The sequence below is a fragment of the Rhinoraja longicauda genome, chromosome 40, assembly GCF_053455715.1.
Source record: "Rhinoraja longicauda isolate Sanriku21f chromosome 40, sRhiLon1.1, whole genome shotgun sequence".
In the NCBI taxonomy this organism is placed as follows: domain Eukaryota; kingdom Metazoa; phylum Chordata; class Chondrichthyes; order Rajiformes; family Arhynchobatidae; genus Rhinoraja; species Rhinoraja longicauda.
In genome coordinates this window covers 8,427,041-8,444,140 of record NC_135992.1, presented here as the reverse complement: position 1 = coordinate 8,444,140, position 17,100 = coordinate 8,427,041, and the positions used below count along the sequence as shown (strand labels likewise).

The window sequence follows — 17,100 nt, the reverse complement described above, 5'->3', positions numbered from 1 at the left end:
ATCACAGATTATCAGATTCCATCAATGAGACTGCAATGAAACATGCACAGAAGTGATGACCTAGAAATCTTCTTAATGTCCTTATACTGTATACAAACAGCTGCTGGATTTGCAGGAAGTCACTTTTAGTTTCAAGAACTTGTTGGGAATCACATATAAATTATAAAATCATAAAGACTGCAGCTTTTGTAATATAAAAAAAAATGTTGGAAACCCAAGCAGCATCAACAGCAGATAGGCTGTACTGGTCGAGAAGTGAAAGCTAATTCAGCAGTAAATGAATATCAAAAGAACTGTTTGATGCTGGAAATCTGAAATAAAAACAAAAAATGCTGGAAACTCTCAGTAGGTCATGTTGGGTGTTTCCAGCATTTCTGTTTTTAATCACAGAATTATTCATTGGTGGAGGCTAGAAAATGAAACAAAAGTATTTGGTACTACCAAGGTAGCTCAATGAATAAAGGATTATGCACAATGTGGTAATGAAACATAAGTCATGTTGGAAGGTCTGTGACAGTGGCTGTCAGTAGAGAGAGCATTATTGAGCTTTGAACATAATACAATGTTTTTTATTTTATATTCAATGCTACTTAATATTTACATCACTAACAATAAGTGCAGACTAATTAAATTACTTTGGAATCTTTTTGGGGCATAGTGAGGTCATGAAAGCTCTCAAAATGCAAATCGTCTTTCTGATTAGAGAAGCATTAGTGAAATGGAGTGGAATGGAAGAGGAAAAAATGAATAGGATAGATTATAACGAAAAATCTTCTTGCAGTATGCGTGGTTAAATCCACAGTTATATTGCTCCATAATCTTGGTTATATTCTTAATGAACATCAAACGCTTTACTTTTACAACCTGGTGTGGTTACATTTATTCCAATGTAAAGCTTACTTCATTAAGCAGTACTTAACAATTTCTATCTCCTCCTTTTAATAGACATATCATTGCTATGAAAGGTATGAACTGATCTTTTTTTTTTATGTTTGTAGGATTTTACTTCCAGGTTTTGAAGAGAGATTTCTACCTGAAGATCTTAATGATACATTGTTGGACCATCTAAAGAAAATTGCTTACAGTCGTAAGATTTATTTCTTCTTGAACTTTGATTACTAAAGTTGTGGACAAGTAATCTGTGACAGCATAAAGATACACTTAGATGTTTGCATTGTGGGTGGAAAACAAAAAGAGAACAAATCTGGGTTATTGGGGTAAGATTGGTCTCATAGTCTTCAGTGATAAATGTGTGGCAGGAGGGAGGGATCCAGGTTCTTGGACAGTTGGGATCACTTTAATGTAAGAAAATTGACTGTTAAGGTAAATTAACTCAGGGCATACATACAACTGGCGTATTATGGCTATTACAAAACATGGTTGAGGGATGGGCAGACTGGAAGCTCAAGAATTCCAGGGTACGGATTCTACAGGCGATAGAGGTGGAGGTAAGAGAGGAGGAGTTGTTGGATTTTTGATTTGGGAGAACGTCACAGCAGTACTTAGGATATTCTTGGGGAATTATCGAATTAGGCCATATGGGTGGAACTCAGAAATAAATAAGAAGGGGGTGATCACTTTCATGGGATTGTACTTTAGGCTGCCCAACTGTCAGTGGGAATTGGAGGAGCAAATATGTAAAGACAAAGCAGATAGCTATAAGAATAATAGAGTTGTAACATTGGGTAATTTTATCTTCCCTAATATTGATTGAACGTCTCTTGCAGTAAAGGCAAATGGGGGGCTTTTAACAGTGAGATTGGGAGAATTCAGAGCGGGCATGTCCCTGTTAGAGTAGCATGGTCGGGAAACCCTGGTTCACGAGAGATATTGAGATTCTGGTTAGAAAAAGGAGGTGGCATATGTCAGTTATAGGCTGCTGGAATGAAGCAAATACATTGAGTAGTATAAGTGACGTAGGAGTACACTTGAGGGAAATCAACAGGGCAAAAAAGAGATCATAAGATAGCTTAGAGGCAGATAAGGTAAAGGAGAATCCTATTTATAGTCTAAATATATGAGGGAGTGTTAAGCAGCTATCATAAGAAGATGCACCAGCACATTTTACACCAACACTAAAATTCACATTCAGCGTTTGAGAGTCCTTGGAGAGGTACATTTTAAAGGTTTTGTTTGACATGTAACTTTTTTGTGAATCACAGCCATATTACTCTATTTTTGGAGTCACGATTAGTTGAAAATCTGCTCTTTAAAGCACTTTCCATGCCTAAACGGATACATTCAATGTCATGAATTAACCAAAATGTATTGATACCAGTTTAAAGTTGCCATTTCTAACAACTTTGTTAATATTAGTTCTTAGCACCACTTTTGCATGTAATCATGTAATACGGTTCAGAGTTTACAGTATGGGGAAACTGTATGTTTTCCATGGAGACAGCTTCGCTTCCAACTGAGATAAGTGGTCTGATAGCACAATAAAAGCTTTTGTGTATAATCAGACAATGCAACTGAAAATGTTGGAAAAACATTAAAGCATGATAATGGAATAATACGGTATAGATGAAGGCCACTCAGCCTCTTGTTCTTGTGCTGGCGCTTTGGTATAACCATCAATTTGTCAACAACCTTGTTCATTTGCCATGCCCCTGTAATTATCTTCTTCTCAGCTGCTTATTCATTTGTCTTTTGAAACTAATTAGAGCTCTTCCACCATCTTTACAGGCAGTGCATTCCAGATAATAACATGTACTGCACAAAAAAATGATTATTTACAAGTCCATCCCAGGTTACAAGGTTCCATTCCTTAAAACTGTCCATAACCCAAACAGTTCATAGATCAGAAGTGCAGCCACCCGGCAATATATAAAAACATAGGCTAACCAAGTTAAACCAGGGCGTTAAATTTGCACGAGCTGTGGGTAGTTATGACAGTTTAAATTATGGAGATACAATGCTTGAGAAGAAAAGATAAGTACAGACCTATAGGAAAAAGGCAGCTTGGACGGGCATGATTAGCTATACTGCTGTGCAGACTTGCACGTATGAACTTGAAAGTCGAATAGTCTCCTTTCATCTTGTCACTATGCTATGAATATATGGACTTCAACTGCTTGAACCTTTTTACCATTTAGAAAGCATTCAAGACTACAGTGTTTATTTTCAAGGTGGATTGTCTCACATTTGCCTACTTTGGAGTTGATTGCCATTATTTTCCCTATTTGTTTAATCTATTAAATATTTATTTTGTAATTCAAACTTCCATCCAGCTTTGCCCATGCTTGTCAACCCTTCTCATGCTTAAAGTATGTAAAAGCTTTCAACTCTAAAGAAAATCAATTATTAAACAGAAAACACATTTTGAAAGATAACAATAACACTAAATTAAAAAATGAAAGAAAAGTTGCAGAACCATTACATTTTGATAAGCTCTACTTCCATTCTTCTATGGGGCTTGATAGGGAACTTGCAGGGAGGATGTTTCTCCAAGCTGAGAAAGCTAGGACCAGTGCACACAGTTTTAAACTAACGCGTGGACACAAAGTGCTGGAGTAACTGCAGCATCTCTGGAGAAAAAGGATTGGGTTAGGACCCTTCTTCAGACTGAAAGGGGGGGGGGGGTGAAGAGCTGGAGGTGAGAAAAGATCAGGACCAATCAGCCAGCCACAAATGACCTCAGGCCTGGTAGGTCCATAGTTGGCTCGGGAAGGTGTGATCTCAAGGGAAACAATGTGGAGAACTGTGGAACTGGTAAAATGACAAGGGAGGGGGGATGGGAGAAGGGGAGGCGAGTATGTGATGAATTTATTTAAAATTAAAGAAGTCAATGTTCATACCGCTTGATTATAAGCTACCTAAGCAAAATATGAGGTGCCGTTCGACCAATTTGCCTGTGGCCTCACTCCAGCATTGGAGGAGGCAGAGGACAAAAAGGTCAGTATTTGAATGTGAAGGGGAGTTAAAATGGTTGGCAACTGGGAGAACCTATACGCCTAGCCGGACCAAGCGTAAGTGTACAGCAAAACGTCCGTTGAGTCTGCACTTCATCTCAAACTCTCCTCCCCTTTCCCTCTTTACCCCCTTCCTCCCCCTCCCTTCAGTCTGAAGAAGGATCCCGACCTGAAACGTCACTCATCCTATTTCTCCAGAGATGCTGCCTGACCCACAGAATTACTCCAGCACTTTGTGTCTATCTTTGGTATAAACCAGCATCTGCAGTTCTTTGTTTCTACTTTAAACTAAGGGGTTGGCTATTTAGAACTGAGATAAGGAGAAATTTCTTCAATTAGAGGGAAGTGAGTCTTCAAAATTCTCTACCCTGGAGGTCTGTCGAAGTTCAGACATAATCATTAAAAATAGGAATCGATAGAATCGAGGGATATGGGAATTCCACTGCAAAATGTAATTGAAGTAGAAAATCGGCTATGAGCTTGAAAGAAGGAGCAAGTTTAAATTACCAGATTTCATTCTTTTATTGCTATTTATGATGTTCAATCAACTGATTAATTGAAAGTGTTAAAGTTTATTAATGATATTGGGAACCTTGCACTGGAAATTCTTTGTTCTGTTCTTTTTCCAGAAATATTTGCAAATGTCATCTGCTTGAATGTGAATGCTGTGAGGCAGTACATTCGAAAAGCTCTACCTGAAGACTGGACTAAAACACTTGGTCATGTAACATGGGATCTAAATAGACAGCACCCTCCAGTGCACTGGCTTTCAGGATTTTGGGATTTCCTGAATAAAAATTGTAAAACGCTAGAGAAATTTGAAGGGTTGCCACTCATACCACTCAACTCCCTTAAAGATTGTGTGAACAGTATCCAACTAGCACATTTATCGAAGAACATTACGACAATTTTTCGAATGCAAAATGGTTACAATTTACCAGATACAATTACAAGTATAATTATGAGAGTTGGAGGCAATATTGTTCAAGACTATGACGAATTTCTAAAGCATCAGCAGTTATCTGAGTATGTATTTTCACCCAATCCAAATAATGTTTTAAAAGTATTTTTGAATCTGGGTTGTGATCAAGTAGTAAAAGAGATTAGTTGTATGTCAATTGAAGACAGAAGATCTTTGAGAAGTTTTCTTGCCGAAGCATCCATTTTTGAGACGGATGAGATAAATATGTTATTCAAGTTACCAATCTTTCACCAGATGACTTCCCTTCGGCCTACAAATAAAGGGCTTATCACAGCTGGAACACACGGAGCCCTAAGTAATGATGTTTATCCTGAGATCCCAGATGATGTGCCTCTACCAGAAACTATACTTAAATGTGTTGATGAAAATGACAGGAAACTGCTGCTGATGAAAGGAAAGTTATTGACAGCAGCAGATGTTGCTTTGCTTATGATGAAGGGAATAGAGACCCAAAAGTATGAGCCTGAGCAAATTGAAAAGGTGATGCTCTGGATTCTAAAAAATAGTGAGATACTTTTTAAACAGAAGCCAGAATTATTCAATAAGTGCAAAACACTTAGATTTTTAACTTCAAATGACAAGGTTGTTGAAGCTTCTACTTTATTTGATCCAAATAATGAGGCTTTTCAGCACCTCTTTCAGCCAGAATATCAGCACTTGTTTCCCCCTCCACTTTATTGTAAGGATGAGAAAAGTTTACAGACATTGCAAAAACTTGGGCTGAAGTCAAAAGAAGACAATATTTCACCAGAAGACCTTTTAAAGGTTGCACAATTGATAGATAAACAACAAAACCATACTAGTGAAATTGATGGTCTTTGTAAAAAAGCAGAAGCTTTGATTAAATTGTGCAATACAACTTCAGTTTTGGCTATTAGTTCTTATCAAACTGTGGAACAATTATGTTCTTTGCAGTGGGTGCCCTGCAACAGTTGCCCAAAAGCATTGACAGAAAATAAGAAAGACAAGATTGATTTTAATAAACCTGAAAATGTAAGAGATTCAAGGTTTGCTAACCTCGTTGGGCTAGTGATGCCACTTACCGACAAGTTTACAGAGAAGGCAGGCAAAATCTTGGGACTGCTGAACTTACCGCCAGCTGGGAAGGTAGTTGAAAATTTCCTATTAATAGTTGACCAGATGTCCAACATCAGCAACACTCAGCACAATTTTCTGGTGGATTTGCAAACCATATATGATTACATGCAAAAAAACCTTGGTCAATTTAAGTCACTCCTCTTGGCTATAGAACAGCCATGGGTATGGAATGGGGCTGGGTTTGCACAACCTCAAAATATTGTTTTCTCCTATCCTGACGATTTGGATCTCAGTGGTTATGTCAGGAAAGTCCCAAAGGAAATATCTCAGTACAGAGAGTTGCTACTTGAATGTGGGGTGAAAACTGGCTACAGCAACCGTGAAATTATTCAAATACTTTATCAAATAAGAGATAATACAGTTAAAATGAATGCTGGCTATGGTAACCCAAATGAATTGAAAACTATTATTTCCATATTAGATTGGATGCGTAGAAATAACTTACCACCAAATAATGACCTTCCAGTGCCTGTGTGGAAAGGCACCCAGGGTGGATTCTGCTTGACACCATGTTCCAAGGCTGTTTTATGTGATTTAGATCAGGGAACATTGGAGGCTTTTAATAAATGTGAAGAAAATATTCATATTCTTCATAAAGAAATAAGCCTTGCCATTGTCGAGTGGCTTAATGTGCCCCCTTTAAGCAGCAAAATACAGCATTCTGAATTAATTGGAATTGAGCAATATGGCCAAGTGGAACCCATTGTACTGCGAATTAAGAACATTTTGAAAGAATATGATCAAGAGCATGATCTCTTCAAAGAGCTGCTTCAGAATTCTGAAGATGCTGGTTCTGCACTTTGTAGTTTCCTAGTAGACATGAGACAACACAAAGATTCACCAGAAAGTCTAATTGATCCTGGTATGGCTGCTTGCCATGGGCCAGCACTCTGGTCATACAACAATGAGTGTTTCACTGATGAAGATTTCCACAATATAACTAGAATTGGAACAGCTTCGAAAGAAAACCAAGCTGATAAGATCGGTAAATTTGGACTTGGATTTAATTCTGTTTATCACATAACTGATGTACCATCGATCCTCAGTGGAAAATATTTACTTATATTCGATCCAAACGTTACCCATCTCAAGAAATATATTCATTCTGTATCGAACCCCGGAATAAAGCTTAATCTTTTTGAGCATAGACGATTAATTCAAAAATTCCCTGGACAGTTTAACCCCTACAATGGAATATTTGGATGTAATTTTAAAATTTCCACTGGAGAAAATTTCTATTATGACGGGACTCTCATTAAGTTACCCTTCAGGACTCCAGAGGAGGCTGCAGTATCAGGGATCTCCAACAAATATTATAATCAGAAACACATCATGACTTTGGTGGATAGTTTCAAACAGACATCAAAAGATCTTATCATATTCTTAAAGAACGTGAGAAAGGTTTCACTGAAATTTATTAATGAGCATTCTTCTCACGATAACCAGCTAATATCTGTATTCAAAATGGAGAGGCAAATAATTAACATAATTGAAATGGCAGATAATTTCCCACTAAAGAAAATGCAAGAAAATGCAGTGAACATATTGGAGAGCACAAATAAATTCTCCAAAAAAATCAGAAATCTGAGGATCTCAACTATCATACAGATTACAGAAGAAACAATCGATAATCCCAATCATGTAAAGTGTTGGTTGGTTCATTCATGTTTTGGAATGGCAAAGGCCTTGCAGATTGCATGCAGTAAAATGGCAAATGCTTATTTTGCCCTTCCTCTTGGAAGTGTGGCCATTCCACTCAAAAAGAAGAAGGAAACTGGACACTGGACTCCAAACACAGAATCCCATGTGGGACAAGTGTTTTGTTTTCTGCCACTTTCTCTTCAGTGTGGTCTTCCCATTCACATAAATGGATCTTTTGCTGTAACCTCAAATAGGAAGAATCTTTGGAGCTCTGGACCAAAGGGAGATTGGAATCAAGCCCTATTGGAAGATGCTGTTTCTGCAGCTTACATCACATCTATTTCACTCATGCAGCAAATGTCTCAAAAAGGAGAATTTGAAAATTATGATTACTTCACATTTTGGCCTAATGTGAAAAATGTGGATAAACAGTTTAGAATTATTGTGGATAATTTCTACAGAGCAATTGCACATGGAATTAATGGTGTTAGAGTGAAAGCATTTAGCAATGGAAAAGACTGGTGCCCAATAAATCATGCTCGATTTTTGGATTCTTCAATTATTGAATGCAAAAGAATTGGAGGCGCTGCAATTACTGAATTTTCCAAATACCTATCAAAGCCCTTAATTTCAGTTACTTTACCAGAATGGGTTAAGCAGGGCTTCATTGCCAGTGGATGTGGGCATTTGATTGAGCAAAACACATATATCTGGGAATCATTTTACAAGGAAATTATATTTCAGAACTTAAAGGATATAAATTCCAAGATTAGGAATGATTTTATTATTAATGCAATTGATATGAGAGATTCATCTATTGATGAAATGCTAGTGACAAAACCATGCATTCCATCTAGTGGAAAGAAAGATCTCCAATACATTAAACATCTTGTACATCCAGAAGGCAAAGTTGCTTGTCTTTATGATGAAGGAGAAGGGCGATTCCCCATTGGAACTGTTAAGGATTTTCTCCATCCTGAGAGATTGTTAAGATTGGAAATTCTTGGGATGGTAAAAGATAAAATTGCTTTTCTTGATTTAATTAACAGGGCGGAGACAATTGAGCAAATATGGCCCCTTGATAAGAACAAAGCATATCAAAGAGTTCGTCAGATTTTGGAATTGCTCAAAAATTTCGAAAAAGTCAACAGTTGTGACCAGGAAATGTTACAAAATGTTCCATTCCTCCCTGCTTTTCTCCCATTTGGTCAGGAAAAAAATAGTACTTTAGATACTGTTGTTTTAATGAAAGCAAAGGAAGTATACAGTTGCAAATACTATGCACTGGTAAATATGACAGAAATGGTTTTAGACAAAGAGCTGTTGAAAGGGATCAAACTGTCTACAGGAGCCATTTTTCTTCTAAGTTTGAACAAACAACCACCTGTTGAGATTGTATTGAAACAACTGAAGCAGGCGTCTATGTGTAATAATTTGGTAATGAGTGATCAGAAGAGATTAACTAAAGAATGTTACATCTACTTGACTAAACAATTAAAGGGAGATCCAGAATCAAAAAAGCTGATCATCAGTGCTGCTCAAGAATTCCCTTTTATTTTAGTTCATGGACAGTTTATCCCTGTGAACCTGGTTGCACGGAAGGTTTCATTTGATGCTGCTCCATACCTATATGAACTTCCCAAAGAATATATAGAGTGTGATGAATTGTGGAAATGCCTGGAGATCAAAGAATATTTTAAACTACAAGATTACATCTCTGTCCTGAAAAGAATGTCGGAAAAATACAATGGAGCAAGGCTCTCTGATAGCGATCTTGCTGTGTGTCTTAGAATTGTTACAACAGGATTCATTGAGGCTTCAGAACAGGAGGAAATCTTGCAGAATGTTCTCCTACCCAATCAACACTGCATCCTTCATTCTGCTCAAAGTTTACAATACAATGACACACCATGGCTTGTTGCAGGAGATGATGTCAATCTCTGCCATAATCAGATAGCTAGAGAAACAGCTGTCCGTTTCCTTGTTCAAACAACCAGACACAAGGCAATGAAAAATCTGCAAGTCAAAGATTTGTCCTTATGGGCACAGGAATTTGGTCAACAGGAAAAATTAACAGTTCGTTTAAAAAATATCATAAAAGCTTATCCATCAAACAAAGATATACTAAAGGAATTAATTCAGAACGCAGATGATGCTGAAGCCTCGGAAATCCATTTTATTTGGGATCCTAGAAAACATGGCAGCACAAAAACCTTTGGTGAGGAATGGAACACACTTCAGGGACCAGCATTGTGTGTTTACAATAACAAACAATTCACAGATAAGGACATTGAAGGTATACAACAACTTGGGGAAGGAGGCAAATGCAATAGTCCAGAGAAAACTGGAAAGTATGGGCTTGGTTTTAATTCAGTGTATCACTTGACAGACTGCCCCTCTTTTCTGTCAGGTGACAGTATGCTGTGCATCTTTGATCCTCATTTAGCTGTGCTTGCCACAGCAAAGCCACATTCCCCAGGAGGAATGTTTACGGTCAACCAGAAATTTAAAGCTACTTTTGAGGATGTTTATACTACTTTTCTTCCTACCTTCTTCAAGCTTGAATTGGGTACCATGTTCCGATTGCCATTGAGAACAGCAGAAATGGCTGAAAAATCACATATCTCAAAGCTAGCAGTCACAAAGGATGTAATTCTAGAATTGCTGGAATTGTTGAAAGCAGATTCTGATAGTCTCCTTTTGTTTTTAAATAATATCAAGAAGATTTGTTTCCATAAAGTGGACAAAAAAACAAGTGAAATACATGAAATATTTACTGCGGAAATAGAAATATCACAGGAAAGCATTAACAAACAGGAGCAACTGAAGAATTATATACAGAAGTATTCAAATTCAAAAGCTGTAGTATCTAAAGAAGAATTTCTTCAAGTAACATATGAAATGGAGATTCGTTCTTCTATCAAAAATACGACCAGATGGATTTTGGCAAATAAAGTGGGTGTTCATGAAGCAGACGTTACTGAGACAGTGCAGAACCTTTATTCCAACCTGGGTCAGACATTTTTGCCCCGGGGTTCTGTTGCTGCCTGTATTAACTGCAGCAGTTTTCAAGGTAAAGCCTTTTGCTTCTTGCCCTTGCCCATAGAAACTGGGCTGCCCATACACATCAATGGAAACTTTGCTGTTGACTTTGCCAGGCGAGACCTTTGTAAACAGGATGGCCAAAGCGGAAAGATGAAATGGAACAACTTTTTAAAATTACATCTGATTGCACCTTTGTATGCAGATTTACTTGATTACATTCGGACACATTTACCTGGTAAGAGAGCAGATCCACTAAAATTTAACAGTTTGGAATTATGCAGAAACACTATTGAACCCAATTATCTCTGGTTCTTCCCTCATGTCTCTGAAGAAGTTCCTCAGGAATGGCAATTAATGATAAATCAAGTTTACAAATGCATATACCAAAAGAGCCTGTGTCTGATCCCTGTAGCCAAACATGAAAGTAGTGTATTGCACAATGAGAAGAAAGTTATTCATATTTCTTGGTCCAGTTTGAACAAGGAGAAAAAAGACGAAGTTCCTCACTTTGTAACGACTCACATACCAGGAAAACTGACTGAAATTTTAGAAGATATTGGTATGAATTTAGTCTTACAGTCTATCTATATGTCCAAAGTTTTGAAAGCTTTAGAAAGAGCTTGTTTGGATATCTCTGTTTTAAACCCTGGAGCAGTCAGGAAGTTTCTTCTAATCCATCCACTGAACAACACAGAGTTAACAAATAGCAACTATCCCCTCCCACTTAGTGAATCCTTGATTAAAGATGCTACCAGATGCATGGCTCTTTTAGACTACTGTCTCTCTGATGTCAAGGAAGGAAATTATAATGCTCTAAATCATTTACCTCTGTTGGTCACGCAAGATAATATGCTGGGAAAATTTAAACGAGCTGCTCCCAAATATATCACTAAATTCTACGATTTATTTCCAGAATCCTTGGCACATTTTGCAAACTATGATGTCAACAAAAAATATAAAGATCTTCTCATGGCAGCTCTTATTTTAGAAGATTTCACAATTTCAAAGGCAGAACAATTCATCCGCAACAAACTTGGATGTAGATTTCAGATTAAGTCTACTGATCCACACTTATGGATAAACATTACTGAAAATGAACAATATACAGAATGGCTGAAGAAACTGTGGAGGTATTTTGAGGCCCAGGTAAAATGTGATAATGACAATGAGAACACATTTGATAATCTCAAATTAATATTCTCAGATCTTGCAATATTGCCTGTAGTATGTCCAATTTATCATGGCCAGTGTCTACTTGCACCCTTGGGATCGTTAAATAGTGTTATCTGTGAAATGACTCAAACCACTATTGCACAAATTCTGCTAAAGCTTGGTTTTGCTAAAGTTTCTACAGATTACTTTTCCATGAAAGTATTATTTAATTGCATTAGACCTCATTCGTTAAGAACTGATGACAAAGCCTCCATTTTACAACATCTGCGGTTGACAAAATTAAGCTGGAATAATTTAAGTGAGTGGGAAATTGAAACTATATTGAGGTTCCTTCACTCTGGAATGGAATCAAGTGATGATAGACATAAATACCAGGATCAGCTAAAAACTCTTCCACTTTATGAAACAATGGAAGGGAATTTTGAAAGTATTGAGATGTACAATAAGATTTACATTCTAAATACTCAATTCATCAATACATTTCCACATTTATATAAATTGGACAGCTCATCTGTATTTTTGAAAAAAACAAGGATAAATACTGAGGTGTCAGAAGATTTGGGAATTCATATAATTGACGATGTACAATTTTTTATGGATTACATCATTCCTAACATTGAACAAATATTTAATGATCAAAAGTTGGATGTCTTACGTTTCTTGTATAATATAATCTGCTCTTATAATACAGATTATGAAATGAAAAAAGAAAAAATTGTGTCTAATCTCAAAAGCATAAAACTGATCAAAGCCAAGAATGGAATATTTCAAAAAGTGTCATATTTTTATGAGAAGAAAGAACCCTTATTTAAAATTATGATTACAACAGAAAAGTTTGTTCCTGAGAATTTTTTTAAAGGTATGGGTTGTTATTATGATGATTCCAATTTAATCAAACTGCTGAAGGATCTGGGAATTAAGTGCTCTGTTTCTTCAGATGATTTTATCGCTTTTGCATTGCAAGTTTCAGAAGAGGTGAACATGCATGCTCCTTTGAAAGAATTAATTGAAAAAAGTGATGCTTTGGTCACATACTTCTGTAATGTAGACGAGGAGAACCTTCAAAAGGAATTTTATGAAAAAGTGGCAGATATTAAATTTGTTTATCCACACAAAGTTCAAGAGTTTTTACGTAGCTTACATCCACCTTATGCAGAAGGGAGGAGTTTTGTTCCATTGAAGAACTCATTGGTGAAACAGCGGGAGGAAGACGAGGACTTGGTTTGGACTTCCATGCCTATTTTACCATCAAAATGTGCACTGTCAAGAAATATGAGTAGGTTAAAAGCTGTTGGTGCTCTTTTTGTTCCTCCAGAAACAATAGTCATAGCAAACCTTAGGAAAATTTGCTCAACTGTCTGCAAAAATCACAGTGCCTTAAAAACCAGATCCAAAGTGCTTCAGACTGCGTATGGCTTCCTTCAAAATCATTCATTTGATGTGCTGTCTCTTGCTGATCTTCCAATCGTTCTTGTAGAAGACGACACTCTGCTGATAAAAATCAGCCAGGTAGTGTTCTCATTACAAAATTATGATGAGTTTTATCCTTATTTATATCGGCTCCCTCCAGTGCTAGCTCCGTACCATGAGTTCTTCCAGAAGTTGGGTGTTGCTCTTGAGCCATCAGCTTCTCATCTTGTTCAGATACTCATATCTCTTTATGAAGACTCCAGCAAAGTGAATAGCTTAAATCCAAACCAAATGATAACTGTGAAACGAATCGTGTATCATCTGTTTACACTTTTGGAATCTAGAACAGAGGAACGGACGGTTGAAAAATTAAAGCCACTGCATCTCCCAGCAAGTGATGGTATTATGTACCTATCTAATACATTATGTTTCAATGATAGAATTAGTACAGGTTCCAGAATAGATGTCAGTGTGTTAAAAGGAAAGTTTAATTTTCTTCTCGATCTGGGTGAATGTCATTTGAGTTCTGATCCTTACAAGCAGATAAATCTTTTACAATTTCTACCTGAAGAAATTCGTCCAAAGATGCTTTCACAGTTAACAGAGGAAATTCTCAATGAATCGGTTCTGTGTCTTTGTCCATATGGAGATGATTGCATGTTCAGGAATGATTTCTACAAGCTTCTCGTGTCCTCTAATTTTAGAGCTGGGTTAGTGAGCTTGTTAAAGGGCCAGTGCTGTGGAGAGATGCCTGTGAGTGACATTGAGCGTGATTGTGAAAATGTATTTTCTAAAATACAAATTATTTGCTGCGAAAAACTGGAAACAATTCTTTGCTTAGGGTTAGAACAGCTGATTAACACCAACATTGAGAAACAAGTCTACACCAAGATAAGCAATACAGGTACTGGTGTGGTGTACCTAGAACACAGAGATAATGTACCATTCAGTATGAGAACTGTCATCATACATTCTTTAGCGACTGAGCTCAATTTGCTGTTGAAGAATGCCTTAAACAAAGATTCACTGTTAATTCTGGTGCTGATGCTCAGCTGTGAAAATCCACATGACATACAGAAAGTATTGGAAGACAAAGGCATCCTCTCTCGTAAGTTTAAAGTCCAGATGCCGACGAACCAGCCTAGTCCTGGAGATCCTATTCCAGAAGAACTGATTCACACACTGGAAATGGATATTGCACATAATTTCAAACCTGGTGAATATGTAGCTTACAAGGACTCCTCTGCAAATGATTATGTATATGCCATTTTTGTTGAGTGTTGCAACACAGATAAGTTTACCAAAGATATAAAGATAGAAAAGTGTAAGATAAAGATAGGTATAGATATCCTTATTACCGTCAACCATCTGGATTTGTACAAATTTAGTCAACAAAAGATGTCCGAGGAAAAATGCCAGAAAGCCGTTGTATTGGATACATCAAAAGATAAACAGCAAACATCCAGCCAGAAATTTGAGTCATTGGATAGCATTAAGAAAGGAATTCAAGAATATCTAAAGGAAGTAAGAAATCTCCCTAAGGATGAGAGACAGAAAGCAATTCGTCGCCTGTACCTGAAGTGGCATCCAGACAAAAACCCAAACAATGTGGAAGTATCGACAAAGTTATGTCACTTTATTCAAGAGAAAGTGAAGCAGCTGGACATAATCGGAGCGGAGAGTGGAAGCACCTCATCAAATTACAAAAGCTCCTTTACCAGAAAAGAGGAAGATGTTTCATCATTTTTCAATCAATGGAATAGTGAGGCGTCAAGACATAAGCAGAGATCAGCACAGCAGAAAAAAAGTCAATCTGCCAGTGAGTTCTGGTCATTCCCAAACAAAAATCAGTCCAATCCAGAGGAGGCTCAAAGATGGCTTAGACAAGCAAAATGTGATCTTCGAGCAGCTTTCAATGACCTGAGGTCTGCCGGCCCAGACTGCACTGCCACCGAATGGTTGTATTTTAAAATTCATCAAGCTGTTGAAAAAGCTTTAATTGCTGCAGAGTACAAGAAAAGCGGAAAATGTGATAGTGACCATAGCATCACCTTCCTTGCCAAACAGGTGTCAAAGTATGGTGCAAAACTATCAGAGCTGGGGAGCTTGGTGAATAAACTCAAAGAACATGGAGTAGATAGCAAGAAGACTCAATATCCCAACTATCACATAGAGCCCCTTGTCCCGAATGATCATTTCAAGTCGGGTCATGAGCAAGAGGTTCTGAGTTTAGCACAAACAGTTCTGGACAGTATTGAAGATTTCATCAGAAGTAACACATAGGCAGAATCCTTTATCATGATCAGTAGTGTTACAGCATAAATTAAAAATCAATATCTAACTTTAGGCTGGAAATATTTTTTATGTAAAGTCATTGGAGTATTCAAGCTTCTCTTAACAAAGTCAAGTCAAATCGGATGCCTTTAGGTGCTGATAACCTTTGTTTACTTTGTGGCAGCTGGCTTTCAAACAATTTACTGGAAACGAAAATGTCAATGACTGATTAATTGTAAATTGTTCTCGTGTAAATACCTGTTAAATAAAACGTTTTTGCTCAGTGAATGCAAAATGTGAATCCAAACCCATTTTCTACCTACATTCATTTTATTCAGTTTTGTAAACAGGAATAAAATAACATAAGGTTGATGGTTATGTCTGAACAAAACATTTTTGTATGATTCAGATAATATAATTGTGACCAGTCCCACTACTGACGGACTTTCTAATTAAAAAATAGTAAAGCAATCTACCCTCAGGAATCGAATAAATGTTTTATCGTATAATCTGCCTGACTTTATGCAGTAGAAAACAGTTAATAATTCCCAAAGGTTTGAACAAATATTGGGGGAAACATGATAGCCTCTTTACAGGAGCTATGATTAATTAGAAAAAATGTACTTTTATGAATTTTATGTAAATTTTAATGTAAAGTACAGTATTAAACTGCATTTGATTCAAACATTGTGATGAAATCCATTAACTCTTAAAGCTATAATTTTATCCCATATAAAATCTTTCTAGCCAGATATCTATCCTGAGTTATCTGAGCTCAACCTCGCTCTTATTAAGGACACACCGGAAATCAGATTTTGAGAGCAATAATGACAGTTTGCAGGATGGTTGACAACAAAATTTGGTTTGATTTTTTTATAATGCTCCCATGATTAAATGAAGGCATCCCCCCCCCCCCCCCCTCATCACCACCCACGTCACGGCAGTTCAAATAATGAAAAATCTCCCTTATAGAGTTCACAAATCACTACCAAAGTATTTGAGATAAGGAATAAAAAAACACTCTTACAGAGGTTATGTGAGAAAGAATAAGTAAGTAAACAAAATGTGAAAGAAACAACAAATTTAGTCAATTTTTGTCAAGGGTTCACATACAGAAAATTAAAATGTAGATGGTTTACTAGGAATACAACAGCTCCCTAATGAATGGGTGAACCATGATCATTATTTGTGTGACATAGCATCTCTTGGCACTGTAAAGGAGCCCTATATCAGGAGCCAGGCCCTCCTAAAGTGGGAACTGTGGTCAAATTAAACTATTTACAAATGGGATTTTGTTGAATCCCAGGGGGAATACAAGGGGAAACACAGATACTTTTTTTAATTTAGTGAGACTTGCTGTTGACCTTTCTGATGACACCAGCCACTGGAATGTAGAGTAGACAGAGATTAGAGCCTGTTTTCATTCAGAAATTGTGCAAATATTCACACAATCTGAGAATCACCAAGCGTTGAATAAATTTTCAAATACAAACTACTTGATAAAAAGTTTATATATCTTCAATAATGCTATCACTACAGTTGGTATTTATTCATGTATAACCCCAG

At 36.9% G+C, this 17,100-nt stretch overlaps 1 protein-coding gene across 1 annotated transcript in view; it reads left to right on the top strand.

Moving 5' to 3' along the window:
* Nucleotides 1–15,543, top strand: part of sacs2 (sacsin molecular chaperone 2) — a 33,770-nt gene extending 18,227 nt beyond the window's left edge. The window contains exons 7-8 of the mRNA XM_078430466.1: nt 999–1,087; nt 4,541–15,543. Coding sequence (XP_078286592.1) covers nt 999–1,087; nt 4,541–15,543 — 11,092 coding nt within the window. The remainder of the gene's footprint in view (nt 1–998; nt 1,088–4,540) is intronic.
* The last annotated feature ends 1,557 nt before the right edge of the window (nt 15,544–17,100 follow it).